The sequence below is a fragment of the Ostrea edulis genome, chromosome 3 (genome assembly GCF_947568905.1).
Source record: "Ostrea edulis chromosome 3, xbOstEdul1.1, whole genome shotgun sequence".
Taxonomy (NCBI): domain Eukaryota; kingdom Metazoa; phylum Mollusca; class Bivalvia; order Ostreida; family Ostreidae; genus Ostrea; species Ostrea edulis.
This window is the reverse complement of record NC_079166.1, coordinates 87097191-87121337: the sequence shown is the minus strand read 5'-3', so window position 1 is coordinate 87121337 and position 24147 is coordinate 87097191. Positions and strand designations below refer to the sequence as shown.

Below are 24147 nucleotides of genomic sequence, written 5' to 3'. Positions count from 1 at the left end.
TTTTTTCGTCGCATTTAAGATTTTCTCTCTGCTTCCTTCCAGATGATTACATGTACCGCAATGTGATTCATCACATTTTTCACGGATTTGGAATTGCACACGGTAAACTTCCAATCAAATAAGGAACCTGTCTATTGCTGTTTTATTGGAGATTCGTTTATAAGGTTGTTCACATTTTGGGATTGTTCTAATATAGGAAAACATAGCCTAGCTGTTTAAAAAATATTGTGATTGCGTGGGTTATGGGTAATTGCAAAAGGGATATCGTTGTTTAAATCGTTATTTTCGTGACGGGGGTTTCTTAAGATAGATATTGGTGTTCCGTGCTTTGGTAATTCCGTCATTAATGTGATTTTCTGCATAAATTCTATTACAATGAAAAGTGAAGATAAAGGATTATTTTGAAAACTATCATTTAGAGCTAACAAATATTGGCTGAAAATGTAGCTCAAGAGACTAAACACCCCATTTCGCTACATACGTACACCATCGATTTATCAACAAACTTTGTGAAGTTAATCAGTCACTTATACGTAGATTATCATACCACATATCCAGATCAACAAACAAACCACACACACAATGCTATTCCGATATTTCTAGATATTTTATACACTAGTTTATATCAACATAGTAGTAATATCTGCCCTGTTTAGTCTGAGATTATCTAGATTGACTAACAGCAGTTAAGGTGTAATATATAAAGCAGTTATGATTATCAAAGACTTTCTCGTCAGCCTCCTTTCATCATAATTGAATATTAATGTGTACATCATGTGGTTAGGTTTCCCAAGCATGCGTTACGAATGGTCACAATAACAATTTATAATCATGTTCCTGAATATCATTTCACAATTTCTCAAATCCAAGAACAGGTAATATCTAGACTGGTTGAAAAGTAAGGAGACTCCAAAATAAGAATCAACCGTTCATGTCTTACAAGTTTATCAATCAAATTAAAACAGACATATATAATAAATTAAGATATCAACATCCTACATTGTAACTTGGGAAATGATATGTGTTATCCATCGTCGGATACACACGGCTGATCTCGTTTTCTTTTCAAACCGTGGATATCCGATGATGTTGGTGAACGTGTTCAAAACATTAGTGAGGGTAAAATGTAGATATACACATACACTTGTCTTACTCCAAAGGTAGCTATATTCCAATACAGGATAAAGGGGAAAAAAATAAAACAGTAGATTTGAGCGGAGCAAATTCATTGCTTGTGCTTGAAAAGTTATATTTTCACATGCATATCAAAGTGAATTGCAACATCACCAACCTATTCTGTTCCTAGTTATCTTTCGAATATAGCTTATACACATCTGATCTATTTTAGTCTCATTACCTTTCTCATTACGAATTTTTTTCTTAACTACAATGTCACGTAGGTTTTAATTTCGAGTGAAAGATACTTGATTTGACTTAGAAATCAGATGAAGACATGTTAATTGTTCCTCATCACCAAGAATTTAGCGTTCCGGCTTTTTCAATAACAATAACATAATGTTACATGACATTGGCATTTATCAAATTACAAATATGAAATATAGTATTGCACATTGTTTTGGAATGCTTTTCCTTAATACTTACGATGTGATTCTTCTGTCGTTGGAACTGTATAAAAATGAACATTCAAAATATATATTACCAATCTATGTTAGACCATTCTTGACACACTGATTATGACTACGGATAACTTCGTTTACCTGATCAATATATAGGACAGATATGAACGGTCGACATGGGATGCTTACTCCGAACATTGATCAGTTTCATATAACTCCTATAAACAATACGAAGTGGACAATTGGGCAAACACGGATCCAAGTATATACCAGAGTTGGGATCAGGTGCCTAGGAGGAGTAAGCACCCCTCTTAACCGGTCACATATGTAAATGCTCCAATACAACATATTACAAATTACCAATTTGTCAAATTTATAAAATCAAAATCCAATTCCGATTTTTTTTAATTCGGTCTATTGACACTTTCCGTAATGTAATTTTGAAATCTAGATCACATTTTGTTGCAGAATCCTCTCGGGCAGAATTGTAAATGCTAAAACTGGGCACGGTTTCTAAAATTCTTCCACTTTCAGTCAATAATTAAATTGTGTTGCTGTAGTACGTATGGCGTCACGTCTTGCACATAATTAAAAATAATATGATATAAACCAGTGCTTTGATTCAAAATAATCCTGGTAGTCTTATTTTTGGGTGAACAAGATGCGCCAATATGTTTTCTTCTCTATATCAAAACGTACATCAAAGCGTATGTCTTTCAATATTGAATTAGACTAGACATTTTAAGATCATAAAAAGTTGCTTCTTCAACAGAAATGGACAAAGGGAATATTCATATCTAGTGATCAGTCATCGGAAAGAATACTTTACGAAACACCACTCTGATTCCACGCACAAGTACTCTGCAGTTAAAATAGAGATATGCTGAAGTTCTTCATTGACAATCTCTATGTAGTCTTTATTGATCAGGTCTTCCTGTCTGTTGGAATTACCACTGACACGCACTGTGATCCTATGTCACCTGACCCGGTTGATATTTATATTTTTATGGGTTCTTAAAAAGCTTTTACATGAGAAGAAAAAATAATCAAATTCATTCATATGTCCATGTGAACTCGAAATAAAAGACACCACAGAGTCATTAACATGTGCCTCCTACTTAGATATGTTTTATTGAAATTAAACATGAATTGCAAACTAACTGTTCAGCTTTAAATTGACAACCGAGATGATTTCAGCTTATCCACCAACTTCCATATTCATATAGCAATATCCCATTATCACCTGTGTATTAAGTCTATGTTTCTCAACTGGTTGGAAATGCAAAAGTTCTTTTTTTCGCATATGATTAGTTTTTAAATTAAAGCAGGCTACTTACAAACAAGTTGATGTTATAGGCTTTCAACAGTCTTGTTTAAGATGCATCATTTCGTCTGTTTAGTTTGAGAGTACAGCTTATCCTTCAGTCATATGTTGTCTGACATGTTTCATACCGATTGCTAGGCTGTCTGTGGTACATTGTTTTAAACTACGAATTACTCTGTTTACCTAATCAAGACTTAGGGTTAAAGGCTGGTGTACCCGGTTGATAGGGGATGTTAACTCTTCCTATGCAAACAGCCCCACAATAGTTATATCGAGGGTTTCGTGTTTGCCAAACTCTTTATTGTCTTTTCCTTGTAGGGGTGATGAGATCGATCAATGTTCATTATCGTGACCGTTGACGTATATAAATGTATATTAAGGTAGCTCCATCCTCATGTGAGTTATATATATTAAGAGCCATTCTCTGTAAGCATCAAAACGTGTGGAAAACGATTGACATGGAATTTGATGACATTTTACACAAAGTATACACACTTCGGTTCTTTAATCATGACACCTTTAAAAATGTGCTTTGACTCGCGTTTCCATGGCAACAAGATATCCGATTTTATGCAAACACGTGAGCCTCAGTAAATGCTGAATTTTTCTTCTAAAAATGTGTATATTCATTTTTCATTCAACATCACTTGCTATATAATTAAGCTATGTTGTGGGTAATTTAAGAAAAAATAAATTATATCTGTTGAAACACCTTAACACGAAATATGTGCCTTCAAATACCCAAAAATTCCACTAAAACTAGGAGAAACTTGTTTCAACATTGTACAGAAAGACAACCACTGTGTCTACTAGAATAATATACATGAATAAAAAAAAATAGATGTCTTAGTTCATTTAAGGATGTACTCTCGTGGTAATTTTACCGCGAGTGAGTCTCCATACTTTTTAAAGTCGTAAATATGAGGATGCGTGTGTTTTATTTCGTATGCACAAAGTAGAACATTAAAATGGTTTTTTTTTAAAGTAATGTTAATAAACTAACAAAAATCAATTAAAACAAAACAATTATTTTTTTTTTTTACTTTTTTTCTCTCATTTTACGACATTCATTATGACGTTACGATTGTAAACAAACTCAAGCTCGAAAACGCACACTGTACGATGTCGCATTTAGTTTATATCAAAGCAGTCCAGAAATATACATGGACGATTCGTTAGAAGCAAAACGGCAGTTATAGATCAGGATTAACAGGGCTCGAAATTAGCGAGAAATACTCGCAAAATGCGAGTAGATTTGAAAAATAGCGAGTAAAAATAGTGGACACTCGAAAATCTTAGCGAGTGGTGATTTACAAAGTATGATCGTATCGTATCCGTTTTATACGGTGATGCACTATTCGCTTTTCTTAAACTTGCACTCTGACACATACAAACGCTTACATCAACAACTGATTTCAACAACCGTTTCTATCCGGATTTTTCTTTTATGATTTTTTTAAGAAACTCGGAGTCAAACAAATGCTTTAAAGGTCGGACATCGCATATCGACATGTGCCACAAGTCCTGTTCACCTATAGGGGTGATTAAATTGAATGCCAAGAATGAGGCTTTTGTTATTCACTTATCTAAAAACAAAAATATCGGAGTCTATGTTTTACCAAGTCGTTCGGTAGTTATTTTTATCAGAATCATGAGAATATCCTATCTAAATTTATTGTCATATTGAGGTCGGGTTGTAGTGATGACACGAGTGCATTGCTCACCGCGTAAACGATTATAAAAAAAAGTTCACATGACTCGTGATCCTGCTGCCTATAAAACCATGAGTCTGGTATTCGCTTTAAAAAAAAAAATCACTAGTGACAACCCTGATGTTGCATGAAATTTGAAGACTGGATCTAGACCTGCGGTAGACAAGTTGTGGATAAGGGGTGGGTGTAAATGTTGTCCGGGACATATGTCCCGCCATGTCCAATATTGATACTCGCCGATTTAACATTTTATGTTGTGTTTTTTTAAATATCTTACTAACTGTGTTTTAAGACAATCACCAAGTGTCTTCAATGTGAATTTGGTGAATGAAAATTGCCTAATTATTTAATAAATGGCTTTTATTTATTCTTTAGGGTGTAAAACTAGTCCCAAAAAAATTACGAAGAAAACGTATTTCCGGTTTTTGTTTTCGCCTTGTTTATCCATAAAACATTTATAACCTTTATGTATTGTGCCCTGTTGATAATCATAAGACATCCTTACTTCTAGTTATTTTGTCTGATTAACAAATTAATCTGATAAACGCTTTTTAAACCCATTTTTCCCTCGGGACATCGCAGCTAATTGGGATATTAATAAAAGAACCGGACTGAGATGGAATCATTAAATCCGCATTCAGGTAAGGGCTGGTAATAAGACGGTATTTATCATTAATATTTATGATATTATATATCACTTCGTTACAAACTCAAAATAATCTAACAGCAATGTTAATGTACATGTATTTCATAGAAGTTAAATGTCATGTGATTTATACATAATATCGTGGAAGGATCAATAAAATTGATATTGCATGGAGGTTGTTAGCCGTATTACGTTGTCCAGTTCTTGCTACATATATATAACTGGAAAATCAACAAGCATATTGTTCACACAAATAATTTGACCATTCAATTTCAATGCTCACCATTTTCATACATGTATGCAAGGTGAAGATAACGAAGAGTGATCAATCTCATAACTCCTACAAGCAAAACAAAATAGATAGTTGGGCAAACACGGACCCCTGGACACACCAGACGTGGGATCAGGTGCCTAGGAGGAGTAAGCATCCCCTGTTGACCGGTCACACCCGCCGCGAGCCCCACATCCCGATCAGGCAAACGGAGTCATCCGCAGTCAAAATCAGTTTGCCAAGAACGGCTTTACAATCGGTATGAAACACGTCAGACAGCATTTGACCCAATGCGAGGTTGTATTGACGAACTAGATCGTTATAACGACCATAGAATTTGCGAAATGCTGACTTCAATCGAGACTGTTGAAATCCCTGTACCATCAACTTGTTTGTCAGTAGTTTACCTCGATTTAAAAACTGACTATACCCAAAACAAGCTCTTACATATCGAATCAGTTAAGATATATAAACACCATATGCAGGTGATAATGGAATATTGCTACATAAATGTGGGAAGTTGACGATGGAGAAGCTGAAATCATCCCGTTTGTCATACAGTTGAGTTGTTAGTTTGCCGTTAATGTCTACTTTCAATAAAATATCTAAGTATGAAGCAGAAGTGGACGACTCTGTGGTGTCCTTTATTTCCAGCTCACAGGGATATATCAAATCGACATATGAATGAAAGCTATCATTGTTAATAGACAAAACGTCATCGATATATCTAAAAGTCGAATTGAAGGTCACAACGAGAGATTTTTTCTTCTCACGTAGAAGTTTTTGAATAAATTCTGCTTCATGTGAATATAAAAACAGGTCAGCTAACAAAGGAGCACAATTCGTGCCCATGGGAATTCCAACAGACTGTTGGAAAACCTGATCACCAAAGACCACGAAGATATTGTCAATGACGAACTCTAGCATATTTTTTATTTCAACTTCAGAGTACTTGTGCGTGGAATCAGAGTGGTGTTTAACAAAGTAAGTTTTTGAATGACTGATCACTAGATATGAATATTTCCGTTTTCCGTTTTTTTTGAAGAAGCAACTGTCTATGATGTCAAAAAGACTAGTCTTTAATTTATCGTAAGGAATGGTCGTGTATAGTGTTGAAAAGTCATATGTTTTAATGCTATTGATTTGGGAAAAATTCTGTGATTTCAAGTTTACTAAAAGTTCTTTAGAATTTTTTAGAATCCACATTTGATTAACACCACTTCTGGCATATGTAGTCGCACAGTAAGTTTGAAGTTTCTCCTTCACAGCTGTTAACATTTTCGTGAGGAGCAAAGATAGGGGCTTGGTAGAGCACTTACTGGATCCAGCAATGTATCTTTGTTTGTAAGGGTTTTTATGTAGTTTAGGAATCCAGTATAGGTACGACAACTCATATTCATTCGACCCATTGACTGGAATATTAAATGTGTCTAAAACTGAAGCATGGTTTTGAAGAATTTCATCTTTTGAAAGGGCAGTTTGAGTATAAGTATGATTACCAAAAGTGGCATTAATGCCAAGTTCGTTTAAAATACAGTTGTAATAATGAGACTTACAAACAAAGACAATGTTGTTACTAGCTTTGTCAGCTGGAACATATTCCTCATGTAACCTATCTAATTCTTTTATCACTTCTGGTTTACTAAACACAGAAGGATAGACGGTACGTACTTTTGTTTTCATGTGTCTAATGCGGGATTTTAATATCCCTCTTATGCTTTTAACCCATTCTGACAATGTATCAAGTTCTTGTTTTTCATATTTAGCCCATCGTCTGGCATAATCTTCGACAGAACTCATAATAGAGATGAAGTGCTGTCGCCAATTAAAAGACCGAGGTTCTCTGTATTTAGGACCTTTAAGAATAAGTGATTTGAGGTCCTCATTTTCAACTATATTAACATCACCAGTAATGACATGTCCAGCTGGACTGTAGTTGAAAAAAGATGAAGAACAAGAACATGTTGGTGGATAACGTATAAGATGGTCTATATCTAAGCACTGCAAAGTTTGTTTATAATTAAAAAGTTTGGATGCAATAGTAGAAGTATAGCTGTAGGAAATACAGGGTGCAGACTTCAACTTGAAATAAGTTGGAATATGCGTGTATCTGCATTATAATTGATTTTGGTTAATTTATAGAAGGGGTGGTGGCCAACCTTTGTCAATCAAAGTAAAACAGGGTTATCAATTTACTTCTCATCGTTAAATCATGTGCGCGCTTCTGCATTTGAATAATTATTTTAGACGATCATTAATCTTGATAGCAACTCTCATTTAATGTCAATAATTAGTAAAACCATGTATATTGATTAATAGTAATGCTAGAATTCGGTATTTACCTTACACACTTTTGATAATATTGAATAGAAAATTTCAAATATTTATATTCATATTCGCTTCAAAATGATACATGTAAATATATTCCATAGAGAGGACAGCTGAATATTCAACAAGACATGCAAATACTTAGTCTTTTTATTGTTTATTTACTTATTACTTATAATATTTTGAACATAATTATAATCAAACTTCCTTACTAAATGTACTTTTCAAAACATTTGCCTTGCTACATGTATTTATAAAATGGGTTCAAACGGTCACCTTGTTCCGGTTTTATTTTTACACTCTTTCGTATCGGATCAACCATCGAAGCGATGTCCCATAGAAAGAAGGACGAGCATTCATATAACAAGTGGAATATTTAATAAATCTTTTTGTTATGATATTAAATATCCAAGCAAAATCAACAGCCAAATAAAACACATTAAAATCTTTATTTTGATTATTAACAAGGTCGGCTACATCCGATATTCTCACAGGTGAGTGACAAAGAAAATTACAGACAAGCAGGCACAACCACACACATGGTGACACAGTACGTGTATTGTACATAGTGTCAGACGAGAGGGGAGAATGGAAGAATGTTAGCGATGTAGTACCCGATCCAGAGCTGCTGATATAGTGTTGAATGAATTTGTAAGTTTTTAAATTTACAAGACAGTTTTTTTAATGAAAATACAATCTACAAACTAATAGATACTAATATATTTGTACCTAAATTGATCTGCGATTTTCCGGATTCCGATCCCGCCTAGTCGGTCATGAGCGAACCTCGCTTCTAACGTTCAATATATCATTATTGAAGCGTCATTTTGATTAAAGAGTGTAATTTATATCATTGTTTATAATATCATTGTTTTTAAAATAAAATCGCCAACGTATACAGCGAATTTAATTCATTAAAAAGAATTCAAAGAGAAAAGGGGGTTTTTTCCCATCTAGAGACCTATGGTGCGCCGTTCGTGTACAAATTAGTTAAAACAAAAGATAATTTTCTTGACTATATATACATGTATAGATATTTCTGTTGGGTTACTACATCGATAATTTGTTTCTGATTAGTTCTGGAAAATTAAATCATTTTATCAACATTTTATTTTAATTATTTCTTCAAAGTGTAATTGTTAAAAAGTTTTAATAATGTTCAAACTTGTTTATAGGGTATTGAAAATCACATTTTAAAAAATCAATTTTCCAATTATCTGAAGGCACCCAGTTTTTATTGGTGGAAGAGAGAACCCAGATACATATGTACCTAGTAAGAGACCACCGACTTTCCGAAAGTAAACTGGGAAACTTTCTCACTTACCGGCGCGAGCGGAATTCGAATCTGCGCCGACCAAACGTGAGAGGCCGTGTGATTTTGAGCGCGATGATCTAACCACTCGGCCACGGAGGCCCTCTTTATTATTATTAATTTTACCCCTGTTTGTAAAATAACTAGACAGTAAACATATTCACCGTTGAACATAAACTTCTAGCAAATTCTTATATGAGAAAGTCCTGTACCGATGTGTGGTTGAATAAGGTTGATCACGTTAGCTTTAACCTTTGTAATTATTCATATATCTGTCAATTCAATTTTATTGTGAAGTCTGCAATTGATCATTCTGATGTTATAAACTTATTAATCGGCAAGAAATATTTATCATGTTTAATATATACATTTTTAGCTCTGACTCTCCGTGGGTGCAGATTCATGATGTTCTAAATAAAATTAAGACAAAAGTGGGTTTTTTTTAAGGAATGTATACGACTCAACGTCATTATATGACAACACAACTGTGGGCCATTAAAATTTAATTGGATCCAACATGGCTGTGACTTGTTTTAAGATCATTCTGCTGGAATGTGTTCACTGAGAAAACCAAAGATGCTGAGACTGTTGGAAAATAGTTGATCAACTGTTTTTGAATTTCTTATCCCCTTTCTTGGACGAAACTATACGCAACTGAGCAATGCAACTGTACATGTAGTTTAGTGAGGAATACTGATATACATGTATGCAAAAACAAATATTGTGTGTCAGTCATTGTTTACAAGATAATTTTTAGATAAATCTTGAACATAAAATTGAAGATTGCTTAATTTATTTCCTGCACTGACTGAGAGTTTCACAGTCTGCAATTTGAAATGTACCATATTTACTCTAATACACAAAATCAGGATATTCCTGACATAAACAGTAAAAGTTTAAATTCATATTCTTTAGAAGGTGTCTCAGAGAAAAAGCATGTAAAATCACTAAAATGGTCCAGATGGGTATATAGAACTTTCCATTTTGTTATTTGTTTTTATGATCTAGGGTGTAACATGATATGACAAATGTACTTTGGAATTTCCTCACATGTTTCTATTTTTAGAAACAACTGGTTTTGATATTTACCAGTAATTGGCGTCCATGCATTGCAGTAATTATGGAAGTTTGACACCTTATAAAATAATTACAATATTAAAAAAAATATATGTTTTTGCTATATCATATAAATATACATTAAATTTAAAGAATATTAATGTTTTGTTCTGATTGCATGTATTTCTAATTAAGGACAAAGCCATATGTAAGCTAAACCTTGGAATTACAGATAAAATATGCAAGTTTGGTGCAGCAGTACAGCTTAAATGGAGATTAAAATTTCATGTAATGATATTGATTACATCGATCAACCTAGTTTTTTTTAACAAATATATAAATTCCACTGATGGCTTTTCATATCTAATATATTAAGCAAGTAGTTGAAATAATGACCATAGCGAGTTTAACCAATATCTTGTTTACTTGATATTTCTATCTAAATATAATTTGTATGGTTTTATTTTATAGGTAATAACTTTTGATATTGTAAATGAATATTATAAACTCATTGCAAATGAAAATTATAAAAATGAACAGTACATACCATAAATGAAAAAATATTACAAGATTATTAGAATGTTTGGAAGAGTTATCTCCCGTAATGCCGCTCTTTATACAAGTACGGGAAAAATAGCGAGCAGACGTAACATGCATCATATATTGCATTAGATGTGTGATTTCTGCGGTTTTTCGAACACTGCGTTTAGTGAATGCCATATATTTCAAATATATGATGTAGGACGGATATGTCTTGTCACTTGCGACTGTTACAGTGCTCTGAACAACTTCCTGGACAGTATGGTAAATATTTGGACGTGCCGGGGCCGGGGCAATCCTTCCGATATTTAAAATTATAATATTTCCGTGGACAATGGCATATTAAGACTAAATTTATATCAAAAGCATCGATCGAATTTTGGGTTACAATGGAGGAGAAATAAAGCTAGGTGCTATCACCCAGACCACAACGCAGAAAGCTAAACCACAATGGAGGGCAACCCCTACACTTTTTCAACACTGGCCGGTTGAGAACGAGACGGACAGTTGTAATTATGGTTGAACCAGGTAGGATCTAATTCTTAAACAAATTAAGAAAATAAATATCATATGTATGTATATGTATCTATTTATGATTTTTACATATGCTTATATTTCACTTGTGTGTGTATACACACATGCACACATGTACACAGGACCCACTTTCATGAATAAACAAACTGACACATTGACTCAGTCATTAAACAGTAAACATGATTAAGGTGAACCTGGGCAGTGCATGTGTATCAGTCTCTCTCAACTCCCCACCCCCTCTGACATCAATAAGTTTTTTTGGTTTTTTTAAAAAGATATTTTTGTTTCTCTCAAGAAGACAAAACATAGAAAAACCTAGATATCATGTCAACAATCATAAAAGTTCATCAGGACATTACACTAATATTTACTCCTAAAATTGGAATTACCTGATGACATGATAGAGTGTTATACACTCACACTCTTGTTTAGTTATAACCAGAATAATAATCGCAAATTAATATGAAATTATTAATATTAGATCAAAAATCATAAACATAATTAGAATATGGGTTTATAACATGTAAAAAATAAATTAGTTTTGTACAAATGACTTATCAGGACATTTTACTGAATATCAGGATGTATATACATAAAAACACATGAATTATTTTGCATCAAAATTTCTTTCTTTTTAATTTATTAAAGAGAACATTTTATTTAATCAAAACAAATCTTAAAATATATCTTTAAATACACTTTAGCATGTTTAGTGATAGGGTCCCTGATGTTGACATTAATGCACGGTAGTAATGTGCAAACAAAAAGTGCATATTTTTAGTCAGAATTTACAGGGGGGGGGGTGTAGAGAAAGGATTGATTAACCAAAAAGAAATATTGAATATAAAACACAGAAAATGTCACTTTATTTGGATACCCAATTCCGCCCCTACCCGGGGTTGAACATACGATCCGCGGAACCAAATCTCCTAGCAGCGTGTAACCAGCGCGCTAGACCGCTCGACCATCTAGGCAAGTCACAAAAAAACTTGCTTTCGATGAAGATGAAATTCTCGCCACGCTGTCACACGCTACACTGTCATTGACAATGGAAATGGAATACAGTTATTCCATCGTCATCGAAAGCAAGTTTTTTTTACTATTTTTTTTTACTATTTATGTTTTGTAATGGTAATAACAATGATGTATTCCATTCTTTGATATTGATGAGTGATCTGTAGTTTTCCTTGAACTTTTGCATTTGATAATCCTGATATTTATACATTATAGATTGAATTTCTGATATAATAAGAACGTTTAGCCTCTGCTGGTGGACTGTTAGTCCCCGGGGGTCTCTACAACCCAGTAGCTAAGTACTTTGTTACTAGCTTGAAAATACGGATGTTTATTTAATTGCTGTTATAAAATTTAGAAATTCATTTCAAAATTAAGGATTATCTCCCTCATGCATAGCTCTTTTCCTTGGACGAATTTGACTCCAAATTTTTTTTCGCACGCTGTTTTTGGCTATATTTAGCTCTAGAACTTCATAGTATACCACGTGGTTAGGTTTCTTAGGCGTGCGTTAATTAATGATATGAATGATCATAGCAACACTTGATAATTAGTTTTCTTAACATCATTTCATCATTTATATAATCCAAGAAGAAGTGTTATCTAAACTAGTTCCAGTAAAATAAATTCCGCCCTATCTATTAAATTAAGATGTAAACATTTCAGATTGTAAATTCAGAGTTGATATATGTTAAGAATCGTCGGATATCCGCGGCAGATCTCGTTTTCGTTTTATACCACGGATATCTGATGATGTATTTTAACTTGATCCAAACATAAGTGAGAGTAAAATGTAGAAATAATACAGATAAGTGTATCTGAGTCAAAAGTTAGATATATTTCCTTTTCATGTTATTACACCGGGGTTGTGGATTTTAAATTCCAAAATCAGTTTTTAATATAGGATTGAAGAACAAATACTAAGGTTACAGTTTGAAGCCGAACAAACTCATTTTCCGTGCTTGATTAAAAAGATAGGAAAATATGGTTAAAAACTTCTAGAATTTTACAATGTAATATCTATCTTGCCTTTCTTCTTAATCATCTCCAACCACAAACTAGAATTTTTATCATATAGCTCATGCTTACATATTATTCAGTTTGTATTCTAAAGTATTCCCTTTGATATTCACTTAGAAATGAAAGTTGACAAGATAACGAACAGTGATCAATCTCATAACTCCTATAAGCAATACTTAATGTACAGATGGGCATACACAGACCTCCGGTATATGCAGGGGGACGTGGTTGCCGAACTGTCCATTTTGTATTTGCCTAGGAGGAGTAAGCATCCCATGTCAATCAGTCACATATGTGAAAGCACTAATACACCATATCACAAATTATCACTTTGTCAAATTTATAAAATCCAAATCCAATACCGTTATTTTCTTTTAATTCGGTCTATTGACGCTTTTTTTAAAATGTGATTTTGGAATCTAACTCACATTTAGTTGCAGAATCCCAACGAGCTGAATTGTAAATGCTAAAAGTGGACACATTTTCTAAAATTCTTCCACTTTCAAACAATGATTGAACTTCGTTGCTTTAGAACGTAGGGAGAGGATGCCTTGCGCAGAATTAAAAATATGAAATGAATCTGTTTATTGATTCAAAATGATCCTAATACTCTTATGCTTAAGTGTAGAGTTGCGACAAAACGTTATCTTTTGTTTCTATCAAAACGTACATGAAAGTGAATGACTTTTAAACATTCTTTTTCAACAATCATCCCTAACGATACAGTTTCAGTTTCAGTATCCCCAACGATAAATTGAAGATTGAACGTTTTGAGATCATGAACAGTTGCTTCATGAAAGGCGACGATAACGGACAGTGATTAATCTCATAACCCCTACAAGCAATATAAGATATATAGATTGGGCAAAACAAGGACCCCTGAACACACCAGAGGTAATCACCCCCTGTCGGCCAGTTCCTCCCGCCGTGAGCCCTATATCCTGATCAGGTAATCAGAGTTATCTGTAGTCAAAATCAATTTGTCAACAATGGCCTAACAATCGGTATGAAACACGTTAGACAGCATTTAACCCAATGATAGGTTGTATTGACGAACTAGATCGTTAAACGACCATAGAATTTGCGAAATGCTGACTTCAATCGAGACTGTGGAAACTCCTGTACCATCAAATTGTTCGTCAGTAGCTTACCTCGATTTGAAAACTGACTATACTCAGAACAAGTCCATACATATCGAATCAGTTGAGATGTATAAAGACAATAATATGCAGGTGATGATAGAATATTGGTACATATATATGGGAAGTTGACCGTGGAGAAGCTGAAATCATCCCGTTTGTCATACAGTTGAGTTGTCAGTTTGTTGTTAATGCCTACTCTCAATAAACTATCTAAGTATGAGGCAGAAGTGGAAGACTATGTGGTGTCCTTTATTTCGAGCTCACAGGGATACATCACATCGACATTTGAATGAAAGCTATTGTTGTTAATAGACAAAACGTCATCGATTTATCTAAATGCCGAATTGAAGGCCGCAGCGAGAGATTGTTTCTTCTCACGTAGAATTTTTTAAATAAATTCTGCTTCATATGAATATAGAAACAGGTCAGATCACAAAGGAGCACAATTCGTGCCCATGGGAATTCCAACAGACTATTGGAAGACCTGATCACCAAACAACACGAAGATATTGTCAATGAGGGACTCTAGCATATTTTTATTTCAACTTCAGAGTACTAGTGCGTGGAATCAGATTGATGTTTACCAAAGTAAGTTTTTGAATGACTGATCACTAGATATGAAAATTTCCGTTTTCCGTTTTTATTGAAGAAGCAACTGTCTATGATGTCAAAAAGTCAACTCTTTAATTTATCGTGAGGAATGGTCGTATATAGTGTTGAAAAGTCATAGGTTTTAATGTTAATGATTTGGGAAAAATTCTGCGATTTCAAGTTAACTGAAAGTTCCTTAGAATTTTTTACAATCCATATTTGATTAACACCACTTCTGGCCTATGTAGTCGCACATTAAGTTCAACTGATTCGATATGCAAGAGCTTGTTCTGCGTAGAATCAGTTTTTAAATCGAGGTAACCTACTGAGAAACAAGTTGATGATACAGGGGTTTCAACAGTCTCGATTGAAGTCAGCATTTCGCAAATTCTATGGTCGTTATAACGATCTAGTTCGTCAATCCAACCCATCAATGGGTCAAATGTTGTCTGACGTGTTTCAAACCGATTGTTAAGCCGTTCTTGGTACACTGATTTTGACTGCAGATAACTCTACTTACCTGAACAGGATATAGGGTTCGCGGCGGGTGTTACCGGTCGACAGGGGATGCTTACTCCTCCTAGGCACATGATCCCACCTCTGGTGTGTCCAGGGGTCCGTTGCAGTTGTGTTAAGTAGGGCCATAGAAATATGTCAGGGAAAAAGTGTTAATAAACAGATCAATTTGTGACAAATTCTGTAAACACAACCCTTTTTTACATAAACAATATGTATATATCATTAAGTGCATATTGACCTCTTATACATTTTCACCAGACCGACAGTCTCTACATCAACTCTGTATCACGTGATCAAATATCAAAATAAAAACGTATCGTGTATGTATAAATCGTTGAATTGGCACGATATCCAGATATCAATGCAAGTTGAAGTTAATATAGCTTCAAAACATACTAATTTCTTAATTTGAAAAGTGCTGAGAGCACGTTTATTGTGAATTGTAACATGTCTAAATTTTGCATTGAATATGCAAGATGCAGCGATTTTTGCACATACGAAGTTGAATCTAGCCTGAAAAACATATTTTCTGTTGAAGCCAGGTTTTGCTCCCCTAACTTTCCTTTAGCACTGAAGTTCACATGTCACATAAATCAAACATCTTTCACTTAAAAACCTCGGGGTGTCGTGCCAATGATGAAATTTTTATGTACGGAAACCCTGTTTATGCAAATGAGTCCATTGTGAAAGTAACTATACGTGTGGATTAGGGGCGATATCAAGATCACAATATAATATGGATATTACTTTAGCATGTATGCTATATAAAGAAGAAATTGAAACTTTTTCAATATCAAAGAGAATTAATATAACCCATTTGACGGAAACTTTTACGCGATTGCAGATTACCATTTGACAGCGGTGGTAAATAACGAAACAACATTTTGACATTTCCAACCACAAAAGGAAATGTAGATATGTACGTCATGACCTTCGTCATGACGTATTTTTCATTGTGATGTTGTGCAATGTGCCAGTGCGGTAAAGTATATTTATGTACAGCACTGGTATTAAAATTTTTATGGGGAAAGCCTTAACTCAACCGCGGTGTTTGCCCAACTATATATTTTGTATTGCTTGTAGGAGTTATGAAATTGATCACTGTTCGTTATCTTCACCTTTCATGTAGCAATATTCCATTATCACCTGCATATGGTGTTTATATATCTCAACTGATTCGATATGCAAGAGTTTGTTCTGCGTATAGTAAGTTTTTAAATCAAGGTAAGCTATTGACAAACAAGTTGATCGTACAGGAGTTTCAACAGTCTCGATTGAAGTCAGCATTTCGCAAATTCTATGGTCGTTATAACGATCTAGTTCGTCAATACAACCTATCAGTGGGTGAAATGCTGTCTGGCGTGTTTCATACCGATTGTTAAGCTGTTCTTGGTACACTGATTTTGACTGCGGATAACTCCGTTTACCTGAACAGTACATAGGGTTCACGACGGGTGTGACCTGTCGACAGAGGATGCTTACTCTTGCAAGGCACATGATTCCACCTCTGGTATGTCCAGGGGTCCGTGTTTGCACAACTATCTATTTTGTATTGCTTATAGGAGTTATGAGATTGATCACTGTTCGTTATCTTCACCTTTAATTCTAATGCCTATCATCTTGAATATGAAATAAAACCAAGTAATAGTATGTGTGTAGCGAGGAGGGGGTTATTTTGCATCAAGGTCTAAGTTCACCGCTCAATCAACAACTACAATTATTTTCATAAGGATCGCTTTAAAAAATCCACTACACTACATCACATATGCTCATCTGTTAGATATTTTTACACTATGAGTGATAATTGATAGTCATAAGTATTTGGAACATATTTATTTGAATTGATATTTTGTAATAGCCTAGTCAATTTGAAAATAAACATTGAAGAAATTCCAACATAAGTAAATTCAACTTTATATTGTGGAGAGTTTCAAAGTAAACATTATATGAAAACCTGAAATATGAACTCACTGCACAGATATGAAAAAAATGTTGATGACTTTTTTTAAAATACGAATTTTGACAACGGTACTGTTGGGCTGTCGTGCTATTTGTTTTGGTGAATCAGTATGACGTCATATGCATAATGGATATGCTGCAATCTAATGTGTTCGTCCCTTCAATATACTGATATTTTTTCTCATTATATTTCGGATTCCAATCAATATGAGGTAAGTTTAATATCAATCATTTTTAACTTTATTACTGCATTGATTGATGTTTTGCAGTTAAGCTCTCAATATAATGTCTTTCCACGATTAGATAAAATGAATAATAAACCAAGCAAATTGTGATATCTACTTGCCTTTTCCACCCCGTATATATTATATAATTTCATAATATCAATTGAATGCTTAATTCGTGATGATTAATGCATAATATAGGCTTATTGCGAATTTTCTCTGATAAAAATGCAAATGACATCATCCCTTTGCAGACGAATTATTAAAGTTTGGAAACCAGTTCGGGTGAGAAATTCGTATTTTTAAAAAATTATTTCATCCTTCCAAAAAAATGGTAAAAACAATATGAATAATTGCAGTTCCTTTATTATTTTGATGTTAAATTTCCTTGGAACTCCGTTTCAGAGAGTACAATTTCCATTTTAATTGGACATAATGGATGATTTGAGTTTTGTACAAAGACTAGGCCTATGCAAGGTGAAGATAACGAACAGTGATCAATCTCATAACTCCTATAAAAAAATACAAAATAGATAGTTTGGCAAACACGGACCCCTGGACACACCAGAGGTGGGATCATGTGCCTAGGAGGAGTAAGCACCCCCTGTTGACCGGTCACACCCGCCGTGAGCTCCATATCCTGATCAGGTAAACGGAGTTATCCGCAGTCAAAATCGGTGTGCCAAGAACGGCTTAACAATCGGTATGAAACACGTCAGACAGCATTTGACCCAATGCGAGGTTGTACTGACGAAGTAGATCGTTATAAAGACCATAGAATTTGCGAAATGCTGACTTCAATAGAGACTGTTGAAATCCCTGTACCTTCAACTTGTTTCTCAGTAGCTTACATCGATTTAAAAACTGACTATACGCAGAACAAGTTCTTGCATATCGAATCAGTTGAGATATATAAACACCATATGCAGGTGATAATGGAATATTGCTACATAAATATGGGAAGTTGACGATGGAGAAGCTGAAATCATCCCGTTTGTTATACAGTTGAGTTGTCTTTTTCAGACGATTTTCAAATTTACATTCAATTATTGTTTAATTACTTTGTTTTAGTTCTGTATCAATTTCATGTATATAATATTGTTATCGTGATGTAATTTTATCGTATCCATTTATTGTCAGTTGATTATGAAATTCATATTGCTCATTTCATTTCATTTCAGAAACCAAACGCCTACCAACGGGATTAATTGTGTGATTTGCTGTGGAACCGTGAAGCCAGAAGATGCTGTTGTTCTCACTACAAAAGGTAGCGAATACATTAATGTTGCCAGCCGAGAACGAGGCAAAGAACTGTTCACCAAACCAATGCAAAAAGTTCATGATAAATGTCGCTGTGAATTCATCCATGCTCACTACATCGAAAAAGAGACTGTTAAACGAAAGAGTACACACTTCTTATTTTCTAGTGAGTGTGAAGCAACACCATCAACACTGATTTCAAGCTATTCATTTGATTTTCGTGATGATTGTTTGTTTTGCGGTCAGCAAGTTGTTAGAAAAGGATCTAGAATCAAGTGGTATCCAGTTCGGACACTAGAATATAAAACCACGCTTTTGAAAGATTGTGAAAAGCGAAACGATGACTGGGGAAGGATAGTAAAGGGTCGAATAGCATCAGGCAGTGATCTGCACGCAGCAGAGGCAGTCTACCACCATGTATGCAGTACCAATTTCAAAACCTCGAAAGCAATGCCAAAGAAAATTCTCTGCAGATAAATGTATATGTCAGCAGAATGTAAGCGGTAGACCCTCAACACTGCAATCAGAATTTGATGACATGATTAGCTTTTTGAATGATTCTTATGAGGAGCAAGTAACTGCCAACGACTTAGTCATCAAAATACAATCACATTGTCGAGAAAAAGCTTACACAACAAAATGGATGGAACAGAAGTTGAGGGAACACTATGGTGATCGCGTTGTTATGTCAGACAAACAAGGACGGAAATATGTTATAAGATTTCGCAAAACGGCTTCAAGTATCTTGCACAGTTTGTATCTAAAAGGCTTAAATAATGAAATCATGGAGGAAGAGAAAAGGAAGATAATACAAACTGCAGCAGAACTTATAAGGGATGACATTTGTGCCCTCGAACTTGATAAACATATCTATCCAGCTGCTGCAGAAATACCACAGCTTCAAAAGAATTTAGAAATAGTGTCTGAAAGTCTACAGTTTTTTTAAGAACAATAGTGAAAGAGAAGTCATCCAACTTAAAAACTACGTCCATAGGACAAGCAATTATACAAGAAACACGACAGCGAGCATTGATTTGTCCCCTGCAACTAGGATTAGGAGTTCAAATGCATCGCCTTTATGGATCACGATTCCTTGTAAATTCTTTGTACAGTATTGGGTTTTGCTCCTCGTATTCCGAAATCCAGAAGTTTGAAGCATGTGCTTCAGTTGAAGGATCACCTGAAAAGCAAATCGTAGGTGTAAACGACTGTCTCCAATTTGTTGCTGATAAGGTTGACCACAGTATAGACACATTAGATGGCAAACACACGTTCCACGGTATGGGGATGATATCATGTTTGACTCCAAAACCGAAAGGTTTTTTTGACCGTAGAATATTGAGAAGAGACGTGTCTTCAGATGACATTTCCAATCTTGGAAAAGTCAATATAACTTACTTCAAACCATGCTGCTATAATGCCATGTCTAAGATGAAATTTTTGGAACTTCAACATCTTCGTTCCCCAACGCTAGGCTCTATGAAAGTTGACCTCATCATAAAAGCTGCTTTGCCATTGAAATCTCCAATTCCTAGCTGGGCAGGTACAATGCAAACAATCAACAAAGGCGAGTTTTCAGGGCAATCTTCAATCCAGTTTTTACCTGTTATTGACATGAACCCGAGTGATCTTTCATGTGTGTATAGTACCTTGAAGTATATCGATGCCGAAGCAAGGACGTATGGAAAAGTACCAATCGTAACATTTGATCAACCGCTTTATTGAAAATCTATAATGATTACTTCAGAAACGGAATTGAAGGACATGATTATCCGTCTCGGGCCATTCCATACTCAAATGAGTTTTTTAGGAAGTATAGGACATATAATGGCAGGATCAGGTTTTAAGGAGTTGTTGGAGTTGGTGTATGCCCCGAATAGCGTGATGCACATGATGAATGGCAAGACAGTTTCTAGAGCAGTGAGAGGTTATATGCTGCTTGACATGTCACTCTCTGCGTTACTTTTAGAAAAGATCCAGTCAAATTTCCAAGGGCCAGAAGGTTCCTTACAAGCAGCTGTCATGACACCTTATGATGCGTTGATGCAGGGAAACTTGGAAGTAGATGATCTTAAAGAAGAAAGAGTCGTTCAATTTCTTGAAGATGAAATCAATAGAAAGAAATCAATCTTATCTAAGTCGAGAACAGCCACATTATGGATAACGTTCATGGAAATGATATCAGTACTCCGAAAGTTCCTGATTGCTGAACGAACTGGGAATTGGTTACTCCATCTCGAATCAATTCAAGATATGCTCCCATACTTTGCAGCCACGGGATATAACCAAAATGCAAAATCTGCTTATATCTACCTTAACCAAATGCAAGCATTGAAAACAAGCCATCCTGACATCCACGAAATGTTTTGCAAAGGTCATCATATAATTCGAAGGACCAATCGATTTTGGGCAGGAATTTCTACTGATCTGGCAATAGAGCAAATCTTAATGCGAAGCATCAAGTCCAATGGAGGTTTGACTCGCGGCCGTGGTCTTGGAGAAGCGCAAATAAATATGTGGCTTCTTTCAATGTCAGTTTGTTCTGAGGTTAATGGGGCCATGCAGATTCTCACTAAAACAAAATACCAAGCATCAAATTCTAGAACTCAGAGGGATTGCAAAGACATAAATATAATCATAGACTATCTTAGAGACCACGATCCTTTTACTCTTGATAATCTTTGCCTCCGCAACATTGAGACTGGCGTAACTGCTGATGAGCATGTTAATGCTGACAAAGCAAGAGAAGTTGGCCTGAATATAATACAGGATATGTCAAACAAGCTTGTGACGGAATATTCCTTTAAGCGAAAACATCAAATCGTACCTCTCAATTCCAAAAAAGCCAACAAAGAAGATACTGATACTCCATGCATTCAAATAGACCCACAGCTCATGTTTCAGTGTCTAGTGATAGCTGGGGATGGACATTTTACAGCCAATTCAGAGTTGTTCAAATTTGAGCTATCGAGTTTACCACCTTCCATGTTTGACAACAATGGCTTTCCACGTAAAGCTTCTAAAGCTGTGTTGGCTGACGTCATCTGGGACGATAAGTGTCTGGCTGACGGTCAAATGGAACAGGATGCCCAATACGTCTTGGATGGGGGATCGCTTTTACAAATAATTCCATGGGAGGTGGGAACAACATTTTCAAAATTATGTTCAATCTACATTGGCCATGTAAAGAGGACTTATCCAGAAGCAATTGTAGTTTTTGATGGATATCCAGATTGTCCAACAATGAAAGATGTTACACACATGCGGAGATCCAAAGGACATAAAACAACAGATGTTTTATTCACGGAGACCATGCCATGCAAGATGAAGAAAGAACTTTTTCTTGCCAATAACAGGAACAAACAGAAATTCATCAATCTACTGGCCTCAAAAATGCAAAATGAAGGCATTGGGGTACTTCAAGCTGATGACTATGCTGATCTTCTCATAGCGAAAACTGCCCTTGCCTGTGCAGAAAGCAGAATAACAGTTGTTATAGGAGAGGATACTGACATCCTAGTTCTTCTTTGCCATCATTTTCGTGATCATTACAAAAACATTATTTTTTCGGTCAGCAAAGCAAACAAGTGGTAAAACCTGTAGAATATGGAATATAAACAGAACCGGAAAGGTGCTTGGTCCAACTACATGCAAACATTTGCCATTTGTTCATGCCATCTCGGGTTGTGACACAACCTCTCGATTATATGGTATTGGGAAAGGAATGGTGCTTAAGAAATGTATCTCCAGTGGATATTTCAGAGAACAAGCGGATGTTTTCTTTGCAAGTAATTCTGACAAAGATACAGTGATAAAAGTTGGAAAGTAGGCAATTTCGTGCTTGTATGGCGGGATTCCCTGCGAAGGGTTACAGATTCTGCGGTGGCGAAAATTTACGTCTAAGGCTGTACAAAACAGATGTACACCGGTCATGGTTCAAACTTTACCTCCCACGCCTGATGCTGCCAGTCACCATAGTCTTTGCTCGTATTTCCAATGTCAGATCTGGCAAGGAGATCAAACTGTGCGTGATGCTACTGAGTGGGGATGGAGAATTGAGAAAAACATGTTTATTCCGATGAAAATGACACTTAAACCTGCTCCTGAACACCTTCTTAACATTATTAAATATAACTGTAAAACAAATTGTGATTCCAAAAGATGTACTTGTCGTAAATCAGGTTTGGATTGTTCAATGGCTTGTGGTGAATGCCGAGGCATGTGCAGTAATGGCATAAAACAAAGTGAAGTAGAAGATGATCTAGAAAATGACACTGCTAACGTAGATTCCTAGTTCAGAATTTGATACCAAATATATTTGCTTATTTCATTTAAAACACATGTAAATGATAAATCGACAATAACTGCTACAATTTCTCTCGTCTATGTATGCAAAATGAATTGTTGTGATGCACATTGAAAGTAGTATCGCTGAGAAATACGATTTCATCCAATAAAAATCAACGCCGCATACGATCACACGATTTTCTGTGATATTTCAACAAAATCATATTTAATTATCCCAATGATATTTTCTGCAAAGATTTAACTTTTTATGATCTGTAATATCAAAATTTACATTTCAGAATGATAAACCATTTTGTTCAGAAATATAGTTGACTCTCTTTAAGTAAACGATTGAGAATTCCCTGCTTTTGGTGATTTTTTTGTCCATACAAAACTTCAATTTTGGCCCAAAAATGATGCTTTGGACATGTAATACTATTTTCATCTCTTTAGACATTAATATTCACATTATCATTGATGAATAATAGCGTTCAGAAATATTATTTCGCTCATCATGACTCAATGATGATCAATTTCCGATTTTTGGGGATTTTTTAAACGAAATCATACTTTTTACCCCAAAATCCTGATTTGTGCAAAGATTTTGTAGTTCAGGTTTTCAGACATGAAAATATACATGATCAAGAATAAAATTTGCTTAAAATGATTTGTGTTGCAATTTCTTCAATGTTGTCTCATTTATTTGCTTAATTTGACTAGGCTATTACATGTAGATGTTTTACTGAGAATAAATATTAGCGGCAAACTAAGTCCTAAACTTTAAAATGTCAAATGGGAATATCGCAGGTTCTCTCTCGTTAAATTTCCATA

At 34.9% G+C, this 24147-nt stretch overlaps 1 protein-coding gene across 1 annotated transcript in view; it reads right to left on the bottom strand.

The window, feature by feature from the left end:
- Positions 1-236: 236 nt before the first annotated feature.
- Positions 237-24147, bottom strand: part of LOC125676180 (uncharacterized) — a 53597-nt gene continuing 29686 nt past the window's right edge. The window contains exon 7 of the mRNA XM_056159309.1: positions 237-1626. Within this exon, the coding sequence (XP_056015284.1) occupies positions 1592-1626 (35 nt within the window). The 3' untranslated portion in view covers positions 237-1591. The remainder of the gene's footprint in view (positions 1627-24147) is intronic.